The 25,328-nt window shown below is 41.8% G+C and overlaps 1 protein-coding gene across 1 annotated transcript; it reads right to left on the minus strand.

Annotated features, from left to right (window-relative positions):
• Window positions 1-548: 548 nt before the first annotated feature.
• Window positions 549-25,115, minus strand: dgat1a (diacylglycerol O-acyltransferase 1a). Its single transcript, XM_039819849.1, has 17 exons — window positions 24,422-25,115; window positions 21,478-21,565; window positions 12,405-12,445; window positions 11,799-11,884; window positions 11,291-11,343; window positions 10,733-10,838; window positions 9,794-9,922; window positions 5,156-5,230; window positions 4,959-5,062; window positions 4,828-4,866; window positions 4,670-4,711; window positions 3,997-4,041; window positions 2,296-2,408; window positions 1,872-1,937; window positions 1,641-1,728; window positions 1,248-1,310; window positions 549-1,168 (listed from the first exon to the last, which is right to left on the minus strand). The coding sequence occupies exons 1-17, from the start codon at window positions 24,709-24,711 to the stop codon at window positions 1,022-1,024; spliced, it is 1,575 nt and encodes a 524-aa protein (XP_039675783.1). The 5' UTR covers window positions 24,712-25,115; the 3' UTR covers window positions 549-1,021.
• Between the last annotated feature and the right edge of the window lie 213 nt (window positions 25,116-25,328).

Consider the following 25,328-nt stretch of genomic DNA (forward strand, 5'->3'; position numbering starts at 1 on the left):
CACACATTTACTTTTGTTCAGCTTAATCTGCTTAAGATAAAAGCATACTTATAACAAATATAACAGTGAGGGATCAATTCCAATAACAGAGATCCAAATGCTATTTCACTTTGGGTCCAGGATCGTTTGTTTGAATTTGAAACATCCAATGCTAGAAACCGATTTTAAAAGGTCCCATGGCATGAAAATTTCACTTTATGAGGTTTTTTTAACATTAATATGAGTTCCCCCAGCCTGCCTATGGTTCCCCAGTGGCTAGAAATGGCGATAGGTGTAAACCGAGCCCTGGGTATCCTGCTCTGCCTTTGAGAAAATGAAATCTCAGATGGGCCGATCTGGAATCTTGCTCCTTATGAAGTCATAAGGAGCAAGATTACCTCTCCTTTCTCTGCTTTGCCTGCCCAGAGAATTTGGCCCACCCATGAGAGAGAGACATCATGGCTTTCAAACAAGCAAAGTGGCAGTTGGTCAAGGCCCCCCCCTCTCTCCTCAATAGCTACAGACACAGAAATGGCACATCCTAAGGAAAGCTCATTGTGGGACTGGCTCTAGTGGCTGTAATTCTGCACCAAGGCTGAATTTCGGGAAAGAGACTTCAGATACAGTAGTAGGGGACCACTAAGGTCTATATAAAAACATCCAAAGAGCACCATGTCATGGGACCTTTAAGAGTGTGTGGTGATGGTGGATCCCGAGGTTTCCTAATACAGGAAGCTGACTACAAAGGTATGTTTGTCCTATTAAAGTGGAATACTGCTTTAAAGCATTTCTTATGTTACAATCATTTCCTGACAATACTGTGGTTAATTTCTCTTTAGTGCAAAAATCAACAAGTCAAATTCCTGCTGTTGCTGCTTTTCACTGACTGGTTCATATTAGCAGGGCTTTCTATTAAAGTCACTTTAACTTGCTCGACATTCACTCATTAAGTTGTCCTGCAGGCTGGTGTGTGTGTGGGGGTATACAACATGACTTGTACAGGTTTGTGTGCGACTTTGGGAATGTGTGAGTTTGTCCGGTACTACGTAGTGCTCCCATAATGAATGACATAGTAGTCATGGACGTACATCAACACAGCGACAGGCTGGCCAATGATGAGTGACATCCACACAGCGGCGTTGCCATAGTTTCCATTCAGGAAACGACCCACAAACCAAGCCAGAGGAACCTGAAGAGAAGTTCAGAGATCAAACTGTGTTTGTCTACAGCAGAGGAGAGAAAATGATGGACGGCTCAATGGGTCTTACCTGAGCCATCATTCCCATAAAGGCCCACAGTCGGAACATCTTCAGAGGAACACTCACCAGGTACTGAAGAAGAAAGACAGAAATACAATAAATCAGACACAGAGCTTTAAAAAAATATATATTCAAAATGTGTAAATGTAAGGAGGGAAGAGCTGCACACATAACTCAGATGCAATCTTTTTATTTTTAGCTTCAGCAATCAATTTTTCGACTTTTTCAATTGTTTACCTGCAAGCCAGCACCTCACAGCTGTCAGCTAACAACTGTCCAACAGGCTACTTAATGTACAGACATTAATACAAAATGACAGCTGTTTTGAGGTTGAATTAGCAGATATGTAGACTTTAGTAGTTGTTTTGTGTCTCATAGGAAGACTTAATGCTGTTGGTTTACCTCGTGGAAGAAGGCAGACATCAGGAAGACAGCGGTTTGAGCCAGAAACTTGTTGACCCCCTTCCTCAACATCGGCTTATAGAAGTGTCTGTAACACACAATGACACAGTCCACTTCTTGATTTCTTCTATCATTGTACTTTGGATTTTATTTCATACAGACTACAATGAAAATGCGAAGCTAAAACATCAAATGGTGTCAATGCTGAAAAAATAAAAAAGTGGTGCTCACCTTAGACACCACTTGTGAACTGGGATATTCCAGTTGGCCCAGAAATATGTGACAGTCTCAGAGTTCCTGAAATGAACAAAAATGGCACAGTTTGAGAATTTGACTTCAAGACCACTGGGTGTTCTGAATGATGACTACATATTTAAATAAATACACTTGTATTCCTGTTTGATTTGTGACACATGGTCTGCTTAAATTAGGGGTAATCACAGCTGTAAATATGTGGATTTAGCCCATTTTTCACTTGTTTGCTAGATGAAAACATCTACCAAATTGCCCTGCAGCTTAAATGGGACACCCTCAACGTGTGTGCCTGTTTTTATTAGTTGTGAGCCAAATGTTTAACTGTGTTTCTGTGTGCATACTGTATTTGTGTGTGCATCTGCACTTGAAGGGTGTGTGATTAAATGTTCCTTCTACTCACCACCAGTCTTTGTAGAACTCTCTGTCTCCAAACTGCAGCAGCTCTGCCACAAAGTTCATAGAAGAGTGGAAAAACCAATAGAAGAATATTAACCATATCAGATGGTTAGGGACCTGGAAGAGGAGAGTCAAGGTAGATTTTAGGAAAGTTGTCCAGGTTGGTAAGGTCACACTATGGTTGCCATGTTGCTACCTACCCTCTAATACACAAAGTCCTGATACACATGTGAGGCAGTTATCGGGAGACAACCTCATAGTTCAATATGCAATAATTAGTGGTAAACATGGTGTTTTTTTTCTCCATATGGTTTATTTATGTTTCATTATAAGGTTATTGTAACCCATATAGAATATGCTGTCACTGAAGGGTTAACTATTTGAGTGTCAAATTACATAATGCCAGCAGAGGGCGCTAGTGCGGTTGTTACATTCTTCGTAGTATGAAATTGCATTAGAAAAAAGCTCTAATTCATGTGGCGAAAATAGATCGAAATAAAGTAAGATATCTAGTCAATTCTTGTCAGGAGTTGTGTGGATAAGATAATATTTTACTAGTAACATGAGGACTGCATTGTGGGAGACGTTTTCCATATTGTTTTCCTGCTGAACCCTCAGGTGAGTTTCTGTTGTCTCAACGTGCTCATTAGCTTACCATATTGCTAGCTAACATGAGGTGATGCTATCAGTGAACAATTTTAGGTTTTAAGAGCTCATGTTACTTAAAAAAAAACAATCAGAGTGACATGACAGTACTGTAAGATGTTTATATATTGCACTTGGTTCATTATGCGTGATTTTTATGTTTTGCTGAACAGAGTATTTAGAAGTATTGTGTTCTAAATGTGTTTTTTACTGAAGTGAAGCTACTAATGGGGAAATAATAACGTTACATTCATTTCATGTTTAAACTGAATAGCATACATTTCATCCTATGTTATGATATAAAAATGCATTAATCCTTTAAGAAACATCATATATTGTAAGAAAGGAAATGTGGAAATGCTATCATTTAATTTTGCACCATGTTTTGTCTTTGCCAATGCAAACTATGGTCTCTAGTCAAACAGACTTGTATGGAGCACAGTTGTAGTGTGATTTGAACAGTTCTCTAAACCATAGCTAATGGTTTTAAATGTGTAACTGGTTCATTGAGAAAAGAAAAGCAAATAAGGTACCATATATGGATAGAAATAATTATTATTGTTTTTTTAAAATCTATTCTGTACTGTTAGGTACAGATTGTTTTTTGATCCTGGATTTAATTTGGTTCCAAACAACGCCGACTTCGATGGCGAGCCTGTCCCAGTGAGCAACATTCCTCTGTGTCGGATTCTCTTCTGCGGAGTGACTGAACTGATTCGCATCCGGATTTCGGATACTGGATTCCAGATAAGGAACACTTGAATGTGTTTTTGGTTTACTACCCAGGTCGATTGACTTTTTCTATTTTTCAAGGACAATTTATTTCAGTTTTCCTATTTATTTTTTACGAAACGAAAGAGCTTGATTTTATTTTGCGGTATTTTCTAATGCAAGATAAAAATATGTTTGTAAATAGTGTGTTGCAGTGATTGTGAACCTGCCAGCTGTTCCGTTTCAAAAGTAACTCCTCGTCAGTCTTGTCAACTACTGCATAACTATATTTCTAATTCAGGTTAGAGGTGCTACATTATGACTAGCTAGAGAACGTCATGATACTCACAGCTAACTTTAGGAGGCGCTCCACCATCCTAGAAAAGTCCATTTCCTGTGAAAGACACAAACAATGACATTTCCTCATTAACAATGTTATGCCCTTAAAGCTGTAGTGTGCAACTATTTTATATTAATGAACGTCTGTTCAAGCCAATGCCAAATGAGTTGATACAAAGCTATTAAGCCTATAAGCTCCACAAAACTCTCTCTGTATTTCTCAGTATGGCTATGTTTACAAAAGGGTGTAGTGCGGCGACATTTGTGGGCAGAAGCTCGAGTGATGCTCTTTACCTCACCGCTGAGAACAGACAACAGCAGTGTTCAGCTTTGGAGACAAAGACGACATACAAATTAAAAGATAATAACCTCTTATGAAGTGTCATCATGTTTTTTTAATCCTCCGTGTCCTCCTTGATTAGACGTGTTAAGCGCTACTAGCAACTGCGTGGAGGAGGGGTGGGGGTGGTGCACGATCACCGAAGGCTTGCATCATGTGGATGCACTGACAGTGTTGTTGTCATTACTTAGAATTCCTCATGGGGGCGACAGAAACTACGCACTATAGCTTTTAGACTAAATCAATTATAGTCTATGATCCTTTGCTTCTTGCGCTCATGAGAGCTATTTATCTTCACATACAGTACAGTCGTGTGTGTGTGTGTGTGTGTGTGTGTACGCACCTGGAATGGTTTCATTGAGTTCTGTATGGTAGGAACCATCCACTGAAAGACGCAAATGAAAATTGCTTTGCATTTTTTGAGCGGTGAGATTTAAATGACTTTGTGTTGAACTTTGTGTTTTCAATGTGTGTGCAGAGTATATTCTATGTTCAACATACCTGCTGTATCAGTCCAACCAACAGCTGCATGAAGAAAAGCTACAAGAAAGAGCGAGTCAAAAGAATAAAAAAAACAATTTAACATGCATCTCAGTTTACATCAAGAACATATACAATAAGTTCCCTCTCACCATTTCAAAAAGTCTTCTCATCAGGAACCTTATGCGTATTCGAGGTGACCGTGGGAAGTTGAGCTGGTAGCAGAGAGTTGGGGCAAAGACAAAGTAGTACATGTCTAAAGACAAACAAAGAAACAAAATGTTAATTTAGGGTTATTTATCATTAAATTGTAAAAAAAAATTTCAAGCTATACAGGCGTCATTGCTACCTCTGTGGGTGAGGTTGCCTGGGTAGGAGACATGAGTATGAACTGCTGAACCATTGGATTGCGCCACAGATGGACCTGAAATGCACATACATGCAAAAAAAAAAAATGGAGATGTTAATTAACTCACTTTAAGTCTTTCATACACCTATCATACCCATGTTTTTCTACAACAAGCCACCAAATTATATTATAAATACAACAGACAAAGAGCATGTTGGATTTCTGTGTGTGTTGTCGATTTATTCTAGCTCCTACAGCTAAGTGATAAATAGGGTTGGGCATCTAGAACCGATTCCTAATCGGAATCGTTTCAAAAATTACAATTCCATCAGAATCGTTTTTGTATTGGAATCGTTTTGGAATCATTTGGAGGATTTGGTTTCAAATCCGATCATCACTTCCCAATTTAACATGTGCAAGTTTTGGTTTCCGTAGTGGCCAGGTGCTTGTTGTGTTGCAGCCTTGGAGCACAGTAAGCGGCGCTCTAGTGTGGCTTTATTTTACATTGAAAACCACCATTGAATCAAAATAAAACTTTCCTCTTATTTGTGAAAATAGGCATGTGACCCGTTTCAACTCCACCCCTCAAAGAATCGGAATCGAGAATCGATGAGAACCGGAATCGAAAGGAAGAATCAGAATTGGAATCAGAATAGTTAAAATCCAAACGATGCCCAACCCTAGTGATAAAGCCATCAAGTTGCATTAAGGATTAAAATAGCTTCAAAACACACTAATACCCCTTTCACACCAATGGCTCAATCAGGGTTATACAGTGCCTTGCGAAAGTATTCGGCCCCCTTGAACTTTTCGACCTTTTGCCACATTTCAGGCTTCAAACATAAAGATATAAAACTGTAATTTTTTGTGAAGAATCAACAACAAGTGGGACACAATCATGAAGTGGAACGAAATTTATTGGATATTTCAAACTTTTTTAACAAACAAAAAACTGAAAAATTGGGCGTGCAAAATTATTCAGCCCCCTTAAGTTAATACTTTGTAGCGCCACCTTTTGCTGCGATTACAGCTGTAAGTCGCTTGGGGTATGTCTCTATCAGTTTTGCACATCGAGACTGACATTTTTGCCCATTCCTCCTTGCAAAACAGCTCGAGCTCAGTGAGGTTGGATGGAGAGCGTTTGTGAACAGCAGTTTTCAGTTCTTTCCACAGATTCTCGATTGGATTCAGGTCTGGACTTTGACTTGGCCATTCTAACACCTGGATATGTTTATTTGTGAACCATTCCATTGTAGATTTTGCTTTATGTTTTGGATCATTGTCTTGTTGGAAGACAAATCTCCGTCCCAGTCTCAGGTCTTTTGCAGACTCCATCAGGTTTTCTTCCAGAATGGTCCTGTATTTGGCTCCATCCATCTTCCCATCAATTTTAACCATCTTCCCTGTCCCTGCTGAAGAAAAGCAGGCCCAAACCATGATGCTGCCACCACCATGTTTGACAGTGGGGATGGTGTGTTCAGGGTGATGAGCTGTGTTGCTTTTACGCCAAACATAACGTTTTGCATTGTTGCCAAAAAGTTCGATTTTGGTTTCATCTGACCAGAGCACCTTCTTCCACATGTTTGGTGTGTCTCCCAGGTGGCTTGTGGCAAACTTTAAACAACACTTTTTATGGATATCTTTAAGAAATGGCTTTCTTCTTGCCACTCTTCCATAAAGGCCAGATTTGTGCAGTATACGACTGATTGTTGTCCTATGGACAGAGTCTCCCACCTCAGCTGTAGATCTCTGCAGTTCATCCAGAGTGATCATGGGCCTCTTGGCTGCATCTCTGATCAGTCTTCTCATTGTATGAGCTGAAAGTTTAGAGGGACGGCCGGGTCTTCGTAGATTTGCAGTGGTCTGATACTCCTTCCATTTCAATATTATCGCTTGCACAGTGCTCCTTGGGATGTTTAAAGCTTGGGAAATCTTTTTGTATCCAAATCCGGCTTTAAACTTCTCCACAACAGTATCTCGGACCTGCCTGGTGTGTTCCTTGTTCTTCATGATGCTTTCTGCGCTTTAAACGGACCTCTGAGACTATCACAGAGCAGGTGCATTTATACGGAGACTTGATTACACACAGCTAGATTCTATTTATCATCATTAGTCATTTAGGTCAACATTGGATCATTCAGAAATCCTCACTGAACTTCTGGAGAGAGTTTGCTGCACTGAAAGTAAAGGGGCTGAATAATTTTGCACGTCCAATTTTTCTGTTTTTTATTTGTTAAAAAAGTTTGAAATATCCAATAAATTTCGTTCCACTTCATAATTGGGACCCACTTGTTGTTGATTCTTCACAAAAAATTACAGTTTTATATCTTTATGTTTGAAGCCTGAAATGTGGCAAAAGGTCAAAAAGTTCAAGGGGGCCGAATACTTTCGCAAGGCACTGTACCCAGGTAGACTGTGTGTTTAAATGGGGTAACCCTCCTCGATCTACTCGGCTTCGCGACCCAGGTAGCGAGCTGGGTTTAATCAGGGTAGACTAGGGTCAATTTCAATGAAGAAATGAGGGAATTGCACACAACCTGGGTCGCTAACAGCCGGGGTGGGACAAAATATGTGATTGGTTGGAAATGACAGTGGGGCAGTTGCCGCCTATGTTCGCCGCACACTTTTGAAAAACAACATACATTTTGTCTCACTGTGATTTACGCTGAGTTTTCACCATAGACTGTATAAAACTAGAATTTTCACAGGCAGCTTCAACAACAGCGGAGTGGTTCAATTTATTTCCGAACAGTCCACTGACTAGTCTGCTGGCAGAGCAGTAGCGGCGTTTTTACAGGCAAAACTGCCTGTAAAAACCAGTGTTAGAACTTAAACGTATGAAAATAAGTTTTGTTTAATTCTCCCGGCACCAACACTCTTACTCCCTCTCTCTCGCACGAGACACGTCTCCAGCCTGCATTTAAGTGCGGCTGCTGGCTCTCTATTTTTTCTCTGTCTTTTTTAAAAACGAGTCGTGAAGCAACCAGCAAAGCCCAACTCTACTTTTAATGAAATCAAACAAAGAGAAATGTTCTCCCCTCGTATTAAAATAGTAAAAAAATCGATAATAGAATAACCTAATTACTTGTCCAGCTAAGCAATAAATATTCAGAGGAGGTCTGATAAGTGTTTGATGGTTATTTATTTGGGTCACTGCAAAACAATCAAAGTAAGCTGTATTTCCAGACTGATCTCAAGAAATGTATGACACGCCAGTTCGTATGCCATTTTGGTGTGTTATCAAGATGCATAATCACTTTTTAGCGTGTTTATCAACGCTGTTTGGCCTCCATTGACTTACATTACCTTGCGATTGCGTGTCAATTTATGTCAAGTTCTCCTGAGAAAAGAATGGTAGCGAGTAGTATGAAAGGCCGAAAATCCACATAGAGAGGTTGGTTGGGGTGGTGCATGGGTCAAACACAGGACTTTCACCCAGAAGACCGCGGATCGTGTCCCGCGTGTCACGTTTCCTAAACCCAACCGTCGCTTTCTTCTTTTCCTAAACCAAACCGTCCCGTCCTTCTTTTCCTAAACCCAATCCGTCCGCTGTATATGGCTTAGACATACACGCGGATAGCTCAAAATGCGTACAGATAACACGCCACTAGGCTTTAGAAAGTGGCGTGTATGTTTACGCAAAGTCATGATGTCACATTTTTATTTCTCTCTCTACTGTACAATGACAGATTCAAGTAGCTACGAAACATATTAGTTCTGCTGGTATACAGATGGACTAGAGCAGTGGTTCTCAAACTTTTTGACATCAAGGACCCCCCAACTGACAGAAACTAGACCATGGACCCCCATTTGATTAGATTTTGTCCAAGGGTCCCGATCTGATAGGATTTTTGCTTTTAGATGTTTTTTTACAGAAAGTCTATGAAAGTCATGGTCAAAATAGTCATGCATTCTGTCATTGTGTTAATTATGGATGGAATTATAGTGAAAATAAATTATTTTACTTTTTTGCAGGGGACCCCCTGGAACCCCATAAAGGACCACTGGGGGTCCCCGGAACCCACTTTAAGAACCATTGGACTAGAGTATGTAATGTTAGCTGTTCACTGAATATGACGTATAAAACCCGCCCATTTCTAGTACTTAAGGTAATTGTTGTGCATTGCTCCTGGGTTGTGACCCAGGTGATTTCTGAATTGTCATGACCAGGAATATACCCACGTTGACTGGCTTGGTTTGAATTTCCAAAAAGGAGGGTTGAACTCTGATCAGACAACCATAACCCAACTCTGGGAGGTGGTGTGAAAGAGGTATAAGTGATAACAGCTGTTTTAAAACACACCACTTTATTTGACAAAAGCTGCAGTTTTTCATGTCACCACTAGATGGTAGTAGCAGCATAGTAATAAAAAACAACAATATAATCCTGTTAACTCTGCACTAATATTTGTGTGTATGAGTCTCATTTTTAAACCTTTATTTATTTAGCCATGTTAAGCTTACTGCTAATCTGACCTGTTGGCCACTAAGCAGCTCCATTGGAGCAACTCTGGGGTTAAGTGCCCTGCTCAAGAGCACCTCATACCTCTGCCCTTGTACTGTATTTTACATGTGTGTGCCTACTCTTAATCTAGATAACATTTCATCAACAGTTTGTGTGTGTGTTGATATACTTACATGAGTATGACCGTGTTAGTCTCTTGGCTTTCGCATGTCTGATTTCTCGACACCACCTGTTGGTGTCTTGGTATGAGTACAGTTTTAGAAACAGCACTGTGTAGATTCCTAGGGAAAGCACACCACCCACTGACAGACACACACACACACACACACACACACACACACACACACACACACACACACACACACACACACACACACACACACACACACACACACACACACACACACACACACACACACACACACACACACACAATTAACTAGGAGCAATGAATGACAGATAAAAGGAGCACTCTGGTGTGTGTGCATGTGTGTAGATAGATTGGCTTAATAATTTTTAACGGTGCCCTGCCACACGTATTTCATTACTTCGTGGTAATGTCTGAAGTTCTACCATGGACTCTGTAACATTTTTTTGTGGAAAAAATGCCTTGGTTCCCTTGTTTTCAAGTATAGAAAGCCTACAGGAAGACTCAGCTCGATTTCTGCCAGTTCTCATTAATATTCAACAAGCTAAGCTGTTTGAATCTGATTGGCTAACAGCTAGCCAATGAGAGCCAGGCTGTCAGAATCCTTTACCCAGCTCAACTGGGTGAGCTAATGAATAGTAATGAGCTCAGGCAATATGTCAGACTGACCAGCTTTTGTAATTGGCCTGATTTCTCTGCTTATTTCTTTTCAGTGGCTAGAGCAGACAAAGGAGGTAGCAGTTCATTTTCACATTCACAACATAACACAAACACATATGGACCTAACATATTTCAAAAAATGCAAGTCAAAACTGTTTTGTATGGCAGGGCAACTTTAAATAGTGATTTTTGTCATTTTCTTGTGCTAGCATCAAAATGCACATGCATTCATTCGTATTTAAAATGCTTCATTAATGCCTAATAAATATGCCATGTAAACAACATGTAAATATTTAGTATGTACCTGGGGTCATGGAGGTCACAATGAGTACAGTGGCTGAAGGGAAGATCAACATGGACGTCAGGTTAAAAATGTGAAAAATCAGTCCTGTCATTTGGGTAATGGTACCCTAGGAATGATGAAAGTAAAACAAGAAAATTGTCTTGTCACTGTAAAACATTTGATCTGTGACTATGGATATGCTTTCATTATTTTGTCCTTTAACCACAGCTTTTTCACTGAACCAGGAGTGATATTCTTATCAGAGTTAAGAGTAGGTAAAAAGAGTGCTGTGATGCAGAATCTACCGACAAGAATCTAGTGTATGAACATGCTTCAGGTAAACTGAATAATACATTAAAAACAAACCTACACTCTCATCAAACGGTGCAGCAATATTTTCCACCAAATCCCTAAACAATGTTATGCCACCCTTCCAAATCCAAATTAAGGTGGAGGTGTAGTAATGCATAAGCAAAGCTTACAAAGGCAAACAAATTAAAAAAAAAAAAGCAAAATTTGCAGTGTCCACAATAGTAAAAGAAATTGTGAGAATGTATGCAAATCATTGTAAGCACTCACCACAGCCAGACGCCTTTCTGTGTACAAGGCTGCTAAGATGAACACATTCGACACTGAAACACAGAACAGTCAAACAGACCTATCAGCTACAGCAGCACATAGATGTGAACCACAGTATGATGTTGACTTTATTTTATTACTCAGTGTAACACCATTAACCACCGAAACTGATGAATGGTGAATACTGATTTTGTCGAGCATGATGGTCCACAGGCAAGTTTCCGCTGCTGTAACAGTCCAATATTTTCCTCCAAATAGCAGCATTTTATTTAGATTGATTATTCTACTGTTACCCTGCAGGCCAGTGCCTACTGCTATAACATGCTGTATCAGATCAGCTATTTGGCACATGGATAGGCTGTAAAACATGTTTTATTACAGTCAACAACAACACCTTGTGTTACAGTGATCGAGACAAATGCTTCCTGATTTAAGTACATGAATTACAGGTACAACACTTGTTTGCTAATCCTGAGGTCACAGGAGGACAAAAATAAATGCTCCATACCAATAATGAGGCAAGCTGCCGGCCAGCTATAGGGGTCCTTCAAGAAGAGAGACACTACTTGGATAGGGTCCACCAAGATACCATACCTACATTAAAGAAGAGAAAAGTAAAATAATTGATCCCAGCAGGCATCATTTTTAAAATGTTTTGTTTAGATAGGAGGCTGAAAATGGGTATGTAATGTTGAGTTTAAAGTTGAAGATTGGTGTGGTCATGTAAATGCCTGGTGTGGTGTAGGTTATGGCAAGAAACCTCCCTCTGTTCATAACAGTGTGATCTATAACAATGGGAGTAAATCCCCTAGGATTGTCAACTAACAAAAACAGTTTTCTATCTAATTTAATATGAAATTATATTTCAGATTATACCTGGACACACCATGCTGGCAATTATGTCTCAATTCTATAGAAACAAACAAAAACAATTCCTAAGTTCATCTGTTCTTTCTCTGAGTTTAAAATGAATGTAATGAAATAGGGAGTAATAGTGAAGTAGAAGATGAGCAGAGATGGACAGTTGCTTAACCAAATGGGAGTGAGTTGTAACAGCACGTGCTTGTATATACATTACATCAATGTAAATTTGTGTGTGTAGATGCACACTTACTTTATAATGTTTTCTAAGAAGAGGCGTGCATTACTCAGCACCTGAAAGAGAGGACAACAGGAGATAATGAGTTCACAGTATCAACAAGGCTGTTTTGCACCTGGCCAGTCACATAATCTGGGTGTTGTTTACCCAATTTTATTTCTAGCTCTCTGCTAAAAATCTGGCTTATCATTTTCTCTTCCAACACTGCTCTGCTAATGATTAGTCTGCAGATTTTAAGGTGTTTGTTTGTATGTGTTGAGTGAGTATGTATTCAAAGCAAGAACAGGATGTTTACTTTGAAAAACAACTGGGCTGTACTCCATATTCAGAAAAAGAAGTGGTCTGGGATTGCCTCCACACGGCTCTCACAGACTTGTCGAATACAGCGAGTTGTCACGGCCCTCAGTGGCTTATACTGAGGCACGAGGGACTAGCATGCATGCGCGGCCAGAACGGTATCAAAACAAATCACACACACACACACACACACACACACACACACACACACACACACACACACACACACACACACACACACACACACACACACACACACACACACACACACACACACACACACACACACACACACGTGGAGAATTCATTCTCTGCTGAGGACACTATATCTTTACATAGCAAAAAGTTGTTTGCTGCTATATTAATGTTCTAAATATAGAGTACAGCCCCTTTAAAGAGTCACTGCCCACAAAATACACAGACACATAGGTATACACACCTGTCCTGCCTGTATGAGAGCTGTTTTTATTCAGAGCAACTTACAGAAATGGCAACACAAGCAATATAAAGTTACATGCTCATATCTACAGGATTTGTTTAAACGACTGCATTGATAAGATTTGTTTCATACTGTACACCTTGATACACCCTGCTGCTGCTAACTCTGTTAAAAAGTGTCTGGTAAATTATGTTTATCATTATATTGTGTTAAAGTTCAAGGTCCGAGTACAGCTTTAACTCAGCCATCAGTTATCTGAGTTTTCAGAGATAAAGCTAACTACACACCCTCATTTTCTTGATGATTTTTATGGTGTGTTCAGTGCATGAGTTAGAGAGACAGTGAAGATAATGAGGACAGTGAGGGTATGCCACACAGTAAGGTCATGCAGTAGTGATTATGTGGCGCCTCAGCCTGCCAAGATCCTGCAGCAGTGTGGTTTTGATTCAACTATGTGTTTTGTCCAAAGCAGAAACCTTTGCCTAATGAACCTTTAACACGGACAAGAGAGGGCCATCACGTAGAACACGATGATTGGGACAGTGGCCTGTCTAGGGCATTAATAGAGAACATCTTATTTTGCAATAAATGTGTCTTAAGAGAGAGGTCAGTGTGCAAAGTCAGATACAGAGCAGCCCCATGGGAGATTGCAGCAATTCAGTTTCTGGCTCAAAGACACTTCAGCAGGGGGTATATTAACTGAACCCAGGCTGCCGGGTAAAGAACCATTTCTGTCTAGCCGTAATTATTAGTTAGGAGGTTTTTCTGCAATCTGTTATCTGTCTTATAGTCAGTAATATCCATTGCATTGCTTAAACTCAAGAATGTTATCTTGTCGGAATATTTCAAAAATGTATTTCTTTTTGATTTGTTGAATCACATTTTTTAGCACCCACAGATTAGAATATTTATATTGTCTTTATAATTTTTTTTCTTGTCAATTTGAATAAAATGGCTCATTTAATCAAATAATATCCAAGTAATACAAAATTTACAATCTATAGACACCACTTATATTACTTTGAACAATCTGTAATGTCAACAATTATGATACTGCATGAACAAGATGAAATATGACAATAAAGTTTCAGTAATGAACTTATGTTGTATATCAGTGTCCTTGGAGAGACATATCAGATTTGTTAAGTTTAAAAATAGAAATAGTTGCATGGGTTGGCTGAACTTTACCCTGACATACAAAGCTAACCTAAGAAAACTGGTGCCAACAAAGATTGAATTATTAAACATTTTGCATTGGCCGAGGTCTTATGTTTAGAGGTTTTCTTTAGACAAACAGCAAAGACTACAGCTGCATATTTGTTCTGTATCTACGTAATCAGTTTGTATTCATATTACAAAAAATCTGTACCTTAATATACCTTGGTATAATGTATTAAGTGTGATACACTTACAGCTGGCTAAATTGCTTTGCTATGCGCTATCCTTGTAGTCATTTAAAGGGGTGATTCAGAATTTTGGACATAGGACCTCATTTTCAAGTTAGCCAGTGTGTTATTTATCAGTGGAGAGCATTTTCAACACTTTTCATCCAGTCCTTCCAGTTGCAGAGTTCGCTGGTGCTAGGCTAGCACAAGTCAACAGTATCTGCTAGCCTGCCACTAAAAACAGTCTGACCCACTCCATAGTACACCCTAGGCAAATAAATTATAACGCCAGACTATCAATGTAAATATCTGTTGATAGAATAATGTTTGAAATAAAACTACCCTTGCATCGCATTGCAATAGTTATACTTCGTTCCCTGTAGTTGGTAGCATAGGCTACAGCAGCGGCGGAGTGATATTACTTAGGCTAGCGGTTAGCCCAGCCAGGTATCTGTAGCTATATCGTTAGCTAATGTTGTCACTCTCCACAATGCATTCAACTGTAACGTTATCTCCACTAACGTTGTCAGTCTCAGCCGGTTTCTTTTTGTCCAAGCCAGCAGCAAGAAGCCTTAGTTGGTTCCTTTCTGGTTCTCGCAATGAAAATTTGTGGAAACTTTGTGGTGCCCATCTGTAGCGTTTATTTTTACAATTTCTAAATGCACACTCAGGGCTCCAGACTAACTTTTTTCACTAGGAGCACAGTGGCCCCCAACTGAAAATGTTAGGGGCACTACCAGAAAATTTAGGGGCACACACCGTAAATCCACATGCTAACCAAATATTCACATTTCTACTAATTTCCACTGTATTACTAATAAATACTTTGATAATAGATGCAGAAATTACAATGTGCTGTTTCCAATTCAGTGTCACTTTTGAAGATACAACATATAAGATAAACTGACAGCCCCATCGCTGTTGTGACGTTATTGCTGAAGTTATTTTCATCATGAGCGATTTTAATTGCTCTTTAATGTTTCATGTAAAGCACTTTGAAGTGCCTTGTTGCTGTAGAAATAAAGTTGCCTTGCCTTACAACCTCAGCCTGTCAGTCAGTCACCAGGGCACAGAAACCACTGTTGTGCCTGGCTGCTCGTCTCCGAGGTACAGCACCGCGACCGCTTTCGGCTCGCCATACATATCATATCGCAGCAAACGCTGTCTTCGCGAAGTTATGAAAAACTGTAAACACACTTGAAACCACTTTAATCGGTATTTCCGTGACTCACTGTGACTTCAACAAAACTGCAGAGCCGACGTAGTTTGCATCGTCTGCAGCTCTGTGTGTGTGTGTGTGTGTGTTTGTGTCGGAGCACCGCTCTCTGTCATTTTTCAGAGAGGACAGATAAGCTTGCGCTTACGCGCTCTCAGGTACCGAAATTTCAACGTTTAACGTGTAAAAAAAGGGGGCAAATTTACTGGTCGCACATGTGCGACTGGATGTAAAATTCAGTCGCACACTCTCAAATTTTGGTCGCAAAATGCGACCATTTGGTCGCAGTCTGCAGCCCTGACACTGACTCACCATGTTGCCTAGTCCTTAGTTTCCAATCCAATGCTTCAATACCAATATACTAGGCTACTACTAGGTGTCCTGACTGGAGTGTGCTTCTTTTTACTTTTTGGCGCAGTACTACTAACTGTGCTTCTCCGTGAACCATCACCTTATCGTGGTGGAGAGGTTTGTGTGTCTCTGTGAACCTGAGGGCTGTGTTGTCTGGAGCTTTGTGCTCCTGGTAGGGTCTCCCAAGGCAAAGTGGTCTCAGGTGAGGGGCCAGACAAAGAATGGTTCAAAAACCCTATGAAAAATTGAGGAAGAGGTGAAGTGACCCTGCCCGGAGGAAGCCCGGGGCCCCAGTCTGGAGCCAGGCCCAGATGGTGGGCTCGTCGGCGAGCGCCTGGTGGCCGGGTTTGCCACGGAGCCCGGCCGGGCACAGCCCGAACAAGCTACGTGGCAACTCCCTCTCCATCCCATGGGCCCACCACCTGTGGGAGGAACCGCTGGGGTCGGGTGCGTTGCCACATGGGTGGCAGTGAAGGTCAGGGGCCTCTACGGACCAGACCCGGGCGGCAGACGCTGGCTCTGGGGACGTGGAACGTCACCTCTCTGTGGGGAAGGAGCCGGAACTGGTGCGGGAGGTGGAGCGCTACCGGTTAGATCTGGTGGGGCTTACCTCTACGCACAGTCTCGGTTCTGGAACCGTACTCCTGGATAGGGGTTGGACTCTTTTCTTCTCCGGAGTTGCTCAGGGTGTGCGGCGCCGGGCGGGTGTGGGGATACTAACAAGCCCCCGGCTGAGCGCCGCTGCGTTGGAGTTTACCCCGGTGGACGAGAGGGTCGCCTCCCTACGCCTGCGGGTTGTGGGGGGGAAAACTCTGACTGTTGTTTGTGCATATGCACCAAACAGGAGTTCGGAGTATTTGGCCTTCTTGGAGACCTTGAGTGGAGTCCTGCATGGGGCGCCAGTGGGGGACTCCATTGTTCTGCTGGGGGACTTCAACGCGCACGTGGGCAATGATGGAGACACCTGGAGAGGCGTGATTGGGAGGAACGGCCTCCCTGATCTAAACCAGAGTGGTTGTTTGTTGTTGGACTTCTGTGCTAGTCATGGATTGTCTATAACGAACACCATGTTCGAACATAGGGATGCTCATAAGTGTACCTGGTACCAGAGCACCCTAGGCCGAAGGTCAATGATCGATTTTATAATCGTTTCATCTGATCTGAGGCCGTATGTTTTGGACACTCGGGTGAAGAGAGGGGCTGAGCTGTCAACCGATCACCATCTGGTGGTGAGTTGGGTCAGGGGGTGGGGGAAGACTCTGGACAGACCTGGTAAGCCCAAACGTGTAGTGCGGGTAAATTGGGAACGTCTGGAGGAGGCCCCTGTCCAACAGACTTTCAACTCGCACCTCCGGCGGAGCTTTTCGTGCATCCCTGTGGAGGCTGGGGGCATTGAACCCGAGTGGACAATGTTCAAAGTTTCCATTGCTGAAGCTGCGGTGGGGAGCTGTGGTCTTAGGGTCTTAGGTGCCTCAAGGGGCGGTAACCCACGAACACCGTGGTGGACACCGGTGGTCAGGGAAGCCGTCCGACTGAAGAAGGAGTCTTTCCGGGATATGTTATCCCAGAGGACTCCGGAGGCAGTTGCAGGGTACCGAAGGGCCCGAAGGGCTGCAGCCTCTGCCGTGAAAGAGGCAAAGCAGCGGGTGTGGGAGAAGTTCGGAGAAGACATGGAGAAGGACTTTCGGTCGGCACCAAAGTGCTTCTGGAAAACTGTTCGCCACCTCAGGAGGGGGAAGCGGGGAACCATCCAAGCTGTGTACAGTAAGGATGGGACACTGTTGACCTCAACTGAGGAGGTAATAGGGCGGTGGAAGGAGCACTTTGAGGAACTCCTGAATCCGACTAATACGCCCTCTATGTTAGAGGCAGAGCCCGAGGATGACGGGGGATTGTCGTCGATTTCCCGGGCGGAAGTCACTGATGTAGTCAAACAACTCCACAGTGGCAAAGCCCCGGGGATTGATGAGATCCGTCCAGAAATGCTCAAGGCTCTTGGTGTGGAGGGGCTGTCCTGGTTGACACGTCTCTTCAACATTGCGTGGAAGTCTGGAACAGTGCCAAAGGAGTGGCAGACTGGGGTGGTGGTTCCCCTTTTTAAAAAGGGGGACCAGAGGGTGTGTGCCAATTACCGGGGTATCACACTTCTCAGCCTCCCTGGTAAAGTCTACTCCAAGGTGCTGGAAAGGAGGGTTCGGCCGATAGTCGAACCTCAGGTTGAGGAGGAACAATGCGGATTCCGTCCTGGTCGTGGAACAACGGACCAGCTCTTCACTCTCGCAAGGATCCTGGAGGGAGCCTGGGAGTATGCCCAACCGGTCTACATGTGTTTTGTGGATTTGGAGAAGGCGTATGACCGGGTCCCCCGGGAGATACTGTGGGAGGTGCTGCGGGAGTATGGGGTGAGGGGGTCTCTACTCAGGGCCATCCAATCTCTGTATGACCAAAGTGAGAGCTGTGTCCGGGTTCTCGGCAGTAAGTCGGACTCGTTTCAGGTGAGGGTTGGCCTCCGCCAGGGCTGCGCTTTGTCACCAATCCTGTTTGTAATATTTATGGACAGGATATCGAGGCGTAGTCGGGGTGGGGAGGGGTTGCAGTTCGGTGGGCTGGGGATCTCATCGCTGCTCTTTGCAGATGATGTGGTCCTGATGGCATCATCGGCCTGTGACCTTCAGCACTCACTGGATCGGTTTGCAGCCGAATGTGAAGCGGTTGGGATGAGGATCAGCACCTCTAAATCTGAGGCCATGGTTCTCAGCAGGAAACCGATGGAATGCCTTCTCCAGGTAGGGAATGAGACCTTACCCCAAGTGAAGGAGTTCAAGTACCTTGGGGTTTTGTTCGCGAGTGAGGGGACAATGGAGCGGGAGATTGGTCGGAGAATCGGCGCAGCGGGTGCAGTATTACATTCCATCTATCGCACCATTGTGACGAAAAGAGAGCTGAGCCAGAAGGCAAAGCTCTCGATCTACCGGTCAGTTTTCGTTCCTACCCTCACCTATGGTCATGAAGGCTGGGTCATGACCGAAAGAACGAGATCCAGGGTACAAGCGGCCGAAATGGGTTTCCTCAGGAGGGTGGCTGGCGTCTCCCTTAGAGATAGGGTGAGAAGCTCAGTCATCCGTGAGGAGCTCGGAGTAGAGCCGCTGCTCCTTTGCGTTGAAAGGAGCCAGTTGAGGTGGTTCGGGCATCTGGTAAGGATGCCCCCTGGGCGCCTCCCTAAGGAGGTGTTCCAGGCACGTCCAGCTGGGAGGAGGCCTCGGGGAAGACCCAGGACTAGGTGGAGGGATTATATCTCCAAACTGGCCTGGGAACGCCTCGGGATCCCCCAGTCGGAGCTGGTTAATGTTGCTCGGGAAAGGGAAGTTTGGGGTCCCCTGCTGGAGCTGCTCCCCCCGCGACCCGACACCGGATAAGCGGACGAAGATGGATGGATGGATGGATGGACTACTAACTGGAGCAAAGTAAAATTCCACCGCTGCTGAGAAACTAGTCCCTCAAACTGTAATGTGATCACTGAGATGCAAGTATAGTTTTATTTCAAACATTATTCTATCAACAGACATTTACATTGATAGTCTGGCGTTATAAATATGATTATTTTTGCCTGTCAAAGATCAACATTGTGTCTTATGCCAAATATCTTCACTGTCTGACTACATCTTTATATCATCCAGCCACACTGAGCAAGGTACAGCATCTTAAAAACACTAATGCTTTTGTTGGTTCACTAGCACAGATGTTTTAGCACCAATTTAAATCTGCTTAACATTGTGTGTGTGTGTTTTGCTAATAAGAGCTTTAAATCTTATGCCTGTAGACCAAGGACAACTTGGATGCTGTATGCCATTGTCATATGTTATTACATGCTAATACTGGCTCGTGTAAGAAATAGGAAAACATTTTCGAAAACCAGATTAGATCAAGAGTGCTTTAATGAACATCCGCATTAAGGCAAACCTTTCATGGATTTCCCAGTTACGAGATGGAAGCATCTGTGATGGATGCAGCTTACACTTTTATTCATCCTCCAAACAACTTGAGAAAGTCATGTTCAACAACAACAGTCTGATATCAATCACAAACATGTACACTTCACTTCACAAGCACTTTAAGAGAATTAAAAGAAGCGTAGCTGCTCTAAAGGCAACTAGTGGTTTCTTTTTATTATTTTACCAACTACCTATATTTCAAGTTTGTGCATGAGTTGAATTAGTAATTCTAAACACTTGGCTTCAACATTCAAAGTGTAAAAATTAAGGAAGTATAACAATACATCTAGCTGACGGTCCTGGTTGTCGAGGATAAAGTACACAACTAAGCTTCTAAACACACGGTTCCACTTCACACTCTTACATCCTAATCCTGAAGGCTTCCGTCTGAACTGAGTGGTGTCAGCCATCCCTGGTGACCATAAAGTAAAAGATGTGCTCGTCAAAATAATATGAACTTTCAAAGATGGAATTAGTCGTGTCCCAGAACTGCAAAATTAGGCTTGATTTGGGGGAAAAACAAATCACACTACTGTTGCTGCTTTAAGGTTATTCTTCTCAGTATGTACTACTAGCAAGCTCACTGTAAGATTTATATGCATAAGCTGTCATGCACACAGGGGCTTTTATCAGAGCTATAAATAAAAAAGTCCCTGCTCGAAGATTAATCTTTGGGTTCATGTTTTATTTTAGAATTTCAGAATGAGAAACAACTTAATTGGTCAAGCATGCTGACTCTGCTTTGAGCAGAAGATAGTGTAAGAAAACATCCATCAGGCATGTAAATGATGTTAATCGTTTATTAAAATATGAGACTATTAAAACCAAGGATTTAAAATAAAACCATATAATACTAAATGGATATGGAATTAAAGAAGACCCTACAAATCCAAGACTTTTTATGTGTTCACAGATTCTTCATGCTTTTTCACCCTATAATCTCTACTCCAGCAAATTTAGGGATGATAGAAAATTCTCCCACTGCATTGATATTCATCATTTTTTCCTCAGTGCGTGCTCAACTTATGAACATTGTCTGTCACTTTAATCCTGATAATATTCACTATAGGTATAGCTGAACCACAAGTACAGCCGACAAAAAGTCTATAACTGAGTGTGCGTGACAATGAGAGACAAGAAGAGGAATATGCAACTGGTTCATAATAATCCTTCTACTTTCTGATAATTTACACAACAACCGATGTGTCGATATACAAAAAGGCCACAGACTGTAATTTGAGACAACATCAAGACATGAAAGAGAAAATTATAAATTTCATGTTATGTTTTCATTCAGTATTTTGAGTCATTTCTTGTGTCAAGGTCTATATTTCTAGTGGTATGTAGTTTGTGAAAGTCACAATGCAGTACAACTTTCCGCTCTGAATGGACATGCAGTTTTACTCACCAGCATGACAACACACCAGTTGAGAATTCCTCTGTAGTTGCTGTAGCCACTGGCTGAACTTAAGAGAGACTCTTGGAGGACGTGACAGCTGCATGGTAACATAAAGTCAACGGTTTTATTGATGATTTTTAGGACTGATCAAGCTCTTTACATTCCCTCCCTACTGAGCAAATTACAGATTTGACTAATTTGACATGACAGAGTTGAGTACCCACTATGCAATGCAGCACACATTTATATATTTTTTTCATGTTGCAGTACTTTCAAAACATTAAAGTGTATTGTGTACTGTGGTAGCAATTAATTACTAGCCCTACTGGCTGTTAAATAAATGAATCACATCAAGTAGTCTAATGCTTGGTCCTACAACTGCGCCAGGCAATGAAAGAGTTGTGAAAATGTAGGTTAAAAGGTATTGGCCCGACTGCTCAAAGGGCATTGAAAAAAACTGAGGCGCATCATCAGGCAAGAATGAGTAGAACAAAAAGCAGTGAGTAAAGAACAAACTGTTAGAAGGAGGGAGAATTGGAAAATAAGTAAGAGAGCAGAGGAGCAAGTACAAAGAGAAGAGAAACCGTATAGAAAAAAAAGTGGGGATAATGTAGTATTAAAGAGAGAAAGGTGGACAAGGAAGATGCGGTGTAGAGACAGGGGTGGTTTGAGTGGAAGTAAGGAAGGAATGAGCATTTAGAGCGAGGAAATAATAGAGAGGGTTCCTCACTGAGTGCCAGGACACACATGGCAAGACTAGACCAGCAGAAGAATGTGTACACATAAGAGGCAAGCACAGGATTGCAAAAGCCCATGTTTCACAGTTGCTGTAATACAGGAAAGTGACACTATAGATCATTTTTATTTCAGCATTCTGGTGTTGCAGTGTAACCTTAGTGCCCTTTATACCAATATTTATATACTGTATAAAGCAACACTATAGGGCTGCACAATTAATAAAATTTTAATCACGATCACGATTTTGGCTTCCCACGATCAAATTTGCGTGATCAAGCAATATTTAAAATGCGTCATTACGTTCATAGAACGCTCCTTATCAAAGTTTTTGCAAAGCCAATCTAGCGCTCCATAAACCACTGTCTGATCACGTGCCTCCATGAGCCAATCAGAGCTGTTCACTGCACCGCACAGCTTAGTTTCTAGATGTAGACAGTCACAGAGGACAGAGTAACGTGAGAAAAATTCCACAACAGGTAGCATTCGGTCATCATAAACCGGTCACAATGTTTACCAGTTTACCAGTAAACGCAACATTTTGTCCCATCTGTTTTGTTTTTCAGACAACAGCAGTGACCAGGGCTAGTTTGTGTCTTTTAGCTCATAGCTTTAGCAGCAGACTGTTGTATGTCCTGCTGTTGGAATCCTCTACAGTGAAATGCAGTCACACTACACGTTTAGCTGTCAGCATTTTAGCCGTGTTTAATCCAGTTACTACTGTGGCTAACGGTAGGCTAACGTTACCTGCTGTGTAATGTGTTATTAGTGTTTACTAGCGTGAAATGCAGCGATGTTTATGTTGCTTCTAACGCGGGTTTCGGAGCATCAGAGGGCAACACAGACATGAAAGTGGTAGTGTAGTGAGCCATGGAAATCCGCGTTGCTATTTTGTCCCGTAGATACCGGGCACCACATGTGCCGTTAACGTGAACAGAAAATTGCGTTGCCTGTATCTTTCACGGCAAAGTGCATGTGTGGAAAGCGGTCACACAACAGCTGAAATGGCATACTCCTTCACAGTATCCTTCAATAAAGGAGGAATGTAGCACAATATGGATGTAAAAGCAGTTATAATTAGCCTATGTGACAATAAAATTTGTTTTGGTTCAAATCAACAAATAATCGTGATAATTAATCGTGATCTCAATATTGATCAAAATAATTGTGATTATCATTTTGGCCATAATCGTGCAGCCCTACAACACTATGTAACTTTTAGACCTACAGGTTGTCTCATTGGAACTACAACTCACGCTACCCGACGCAAGTTGTAGTTCCAATGAGACAACCTGTAGGGGGAGCTGAAGCTAAAAGTTACATAGTGTTGCTTTAAGTCCAAAGGTTTGTGTAAAACACCAGCCAGACTCTTGGCAGCTTACAAAATAAGTAAGTAGAGGCAGCTTTACACTTTTCAAAGGCAAAGACATATCTGGCGAAGTGGTTTTGTTACAATAAAATGTTGAGGGTAAAGGTCAAGCTATTGTGTCTTCTTTCAAAATGTCTGTTCTCACTCGAACCTACTACCTATTCTTTTGACATGTATCCAAACTTAGAGCTACAACCTCTCTCTTTCACAAAGAGAAAGTGTCATGTAAAGCAAGGCTTCTGAAATGACACCACATACACATGCTAGTTAAAGGCTTGATTTGTATACCAATCTTTCATGTATGATTTGTATATTACCTTGCTACTCAAAAAATTTACAATTCTTAATCAAAGCCTCGGATTCACAACACCAACAGTTGTGGCAGTTTGTTTTGTGCTTAAATAATAAATAAATAAATACCAGTAACATGTTAGAAACGTTTTATTTTATTCAAAAGAAGGTGTTGGACATGGAAGGTATATTTCCAATCCTCAAAGAAAAGTTATATTCTATAGAAGTATGCAGTATCATGGTTTTCTGTCACTAAACCTGAAGAGTGCTACAGGACATTGAAGTGGCCCTTTGAGCCCCATTTGATCTAAGGACAGCTCTGACAGCTAACCCCCGGTGAAAAAGGCAATTAGCTAAAGAAAAGTAATGTTAACATCTGGCCTAAATGAAACATACTATGAATACAATAGAAACCTTAAATGTTAATAGCCTATAAAATATAGTTAATTAGTTTCTGAAATCTCTTTTTTTAGTTCCTGTAATCTCATTACCGTAACTTTGCGTACGTGAGACTTCAACGTACCATTTATAAAAATAAGAAATCAACGGTTAGGTTACCTGAGTTTCTCGTTAATATCTTCCACCAGACTCCTCTGTTTTCTCGTACGGTTTGCGAGCTGTTGCTGCTGTCCTGACATCCCAATCTCTCTGTCCACCTTCCCGTTATTACTCGCATGCCTACGCAACTCGTCTGTTTTGGCTTTAGCGGGATACAGTGGCGAATTCTCCCCGGCATCGTGCCACTTGCTCCCGTTGGCTTGTTTCACCGCTCCGCTGCCAACTGCGCCGGAGATGGTCGTCCTCCTCCGGCGGGATACGGGCCCTCTCATCTCGGCTCTATCGCTCATTTCTGCGGCTTCAATCACGCAGCTTTTACCTGCATGGCATCGCTGGTCAACTCGCTGTCACCTGTGTATCTGTTTCCATCCGTAGGGTTACATCAAGAGCTAACGTTAAATGAATAGCCCCAAGTCGTGTCAGTGCTGGTTAAGATAAGATGTTTCATCATCACTACAGCTCAAGTTGCAATTGTTATTCAGGTTGCCAGGTCTGTGTTTGCAACTGACATCCCCCTATCGAGCAGATGTCCCAATCCACTTCCGGATTAGCTGTACTACAAAAACTGACATTTACTGGTTGAATTAATGAGCATATATCATTGTAAAATGTGAACTCCTAGCCATAACAAAGATGTAGAAGATTAAATACATTATTCTATGAACCATCAACAACTACAACAGTAATTCTTTGACAGTCTAATAGATTTACAGGACAATATATCTGTGCTAATGTATGTGTATGTACCTATAGTTTATTAATCTATTATTTTTATTGTTATTTTATTATGTATTCATTAATTAACTCATTAACCAACTGAACAATAAATATGTATACAGTTTAATTAAAGAAGAGTCTTGGGAAAATTGCCCCGAGGTTAGACTCTCAGGCAGCATGAGTCCCAACA

The sequence above is a fragment of the Perca fluviatilis genome, chromosome 13 (assembly GCF_010015445.1).
Source record: "Perca fluviatilis chromosome 13, GENO_Pfluv_1.0, whole genome shotgun sequence".
NCBI classification, from domain to species: Eukaryota; Metazoa; Chordata; class Actinopteri; order Perciformes; family Percidae; genus Perca; species Perca fluviatilis.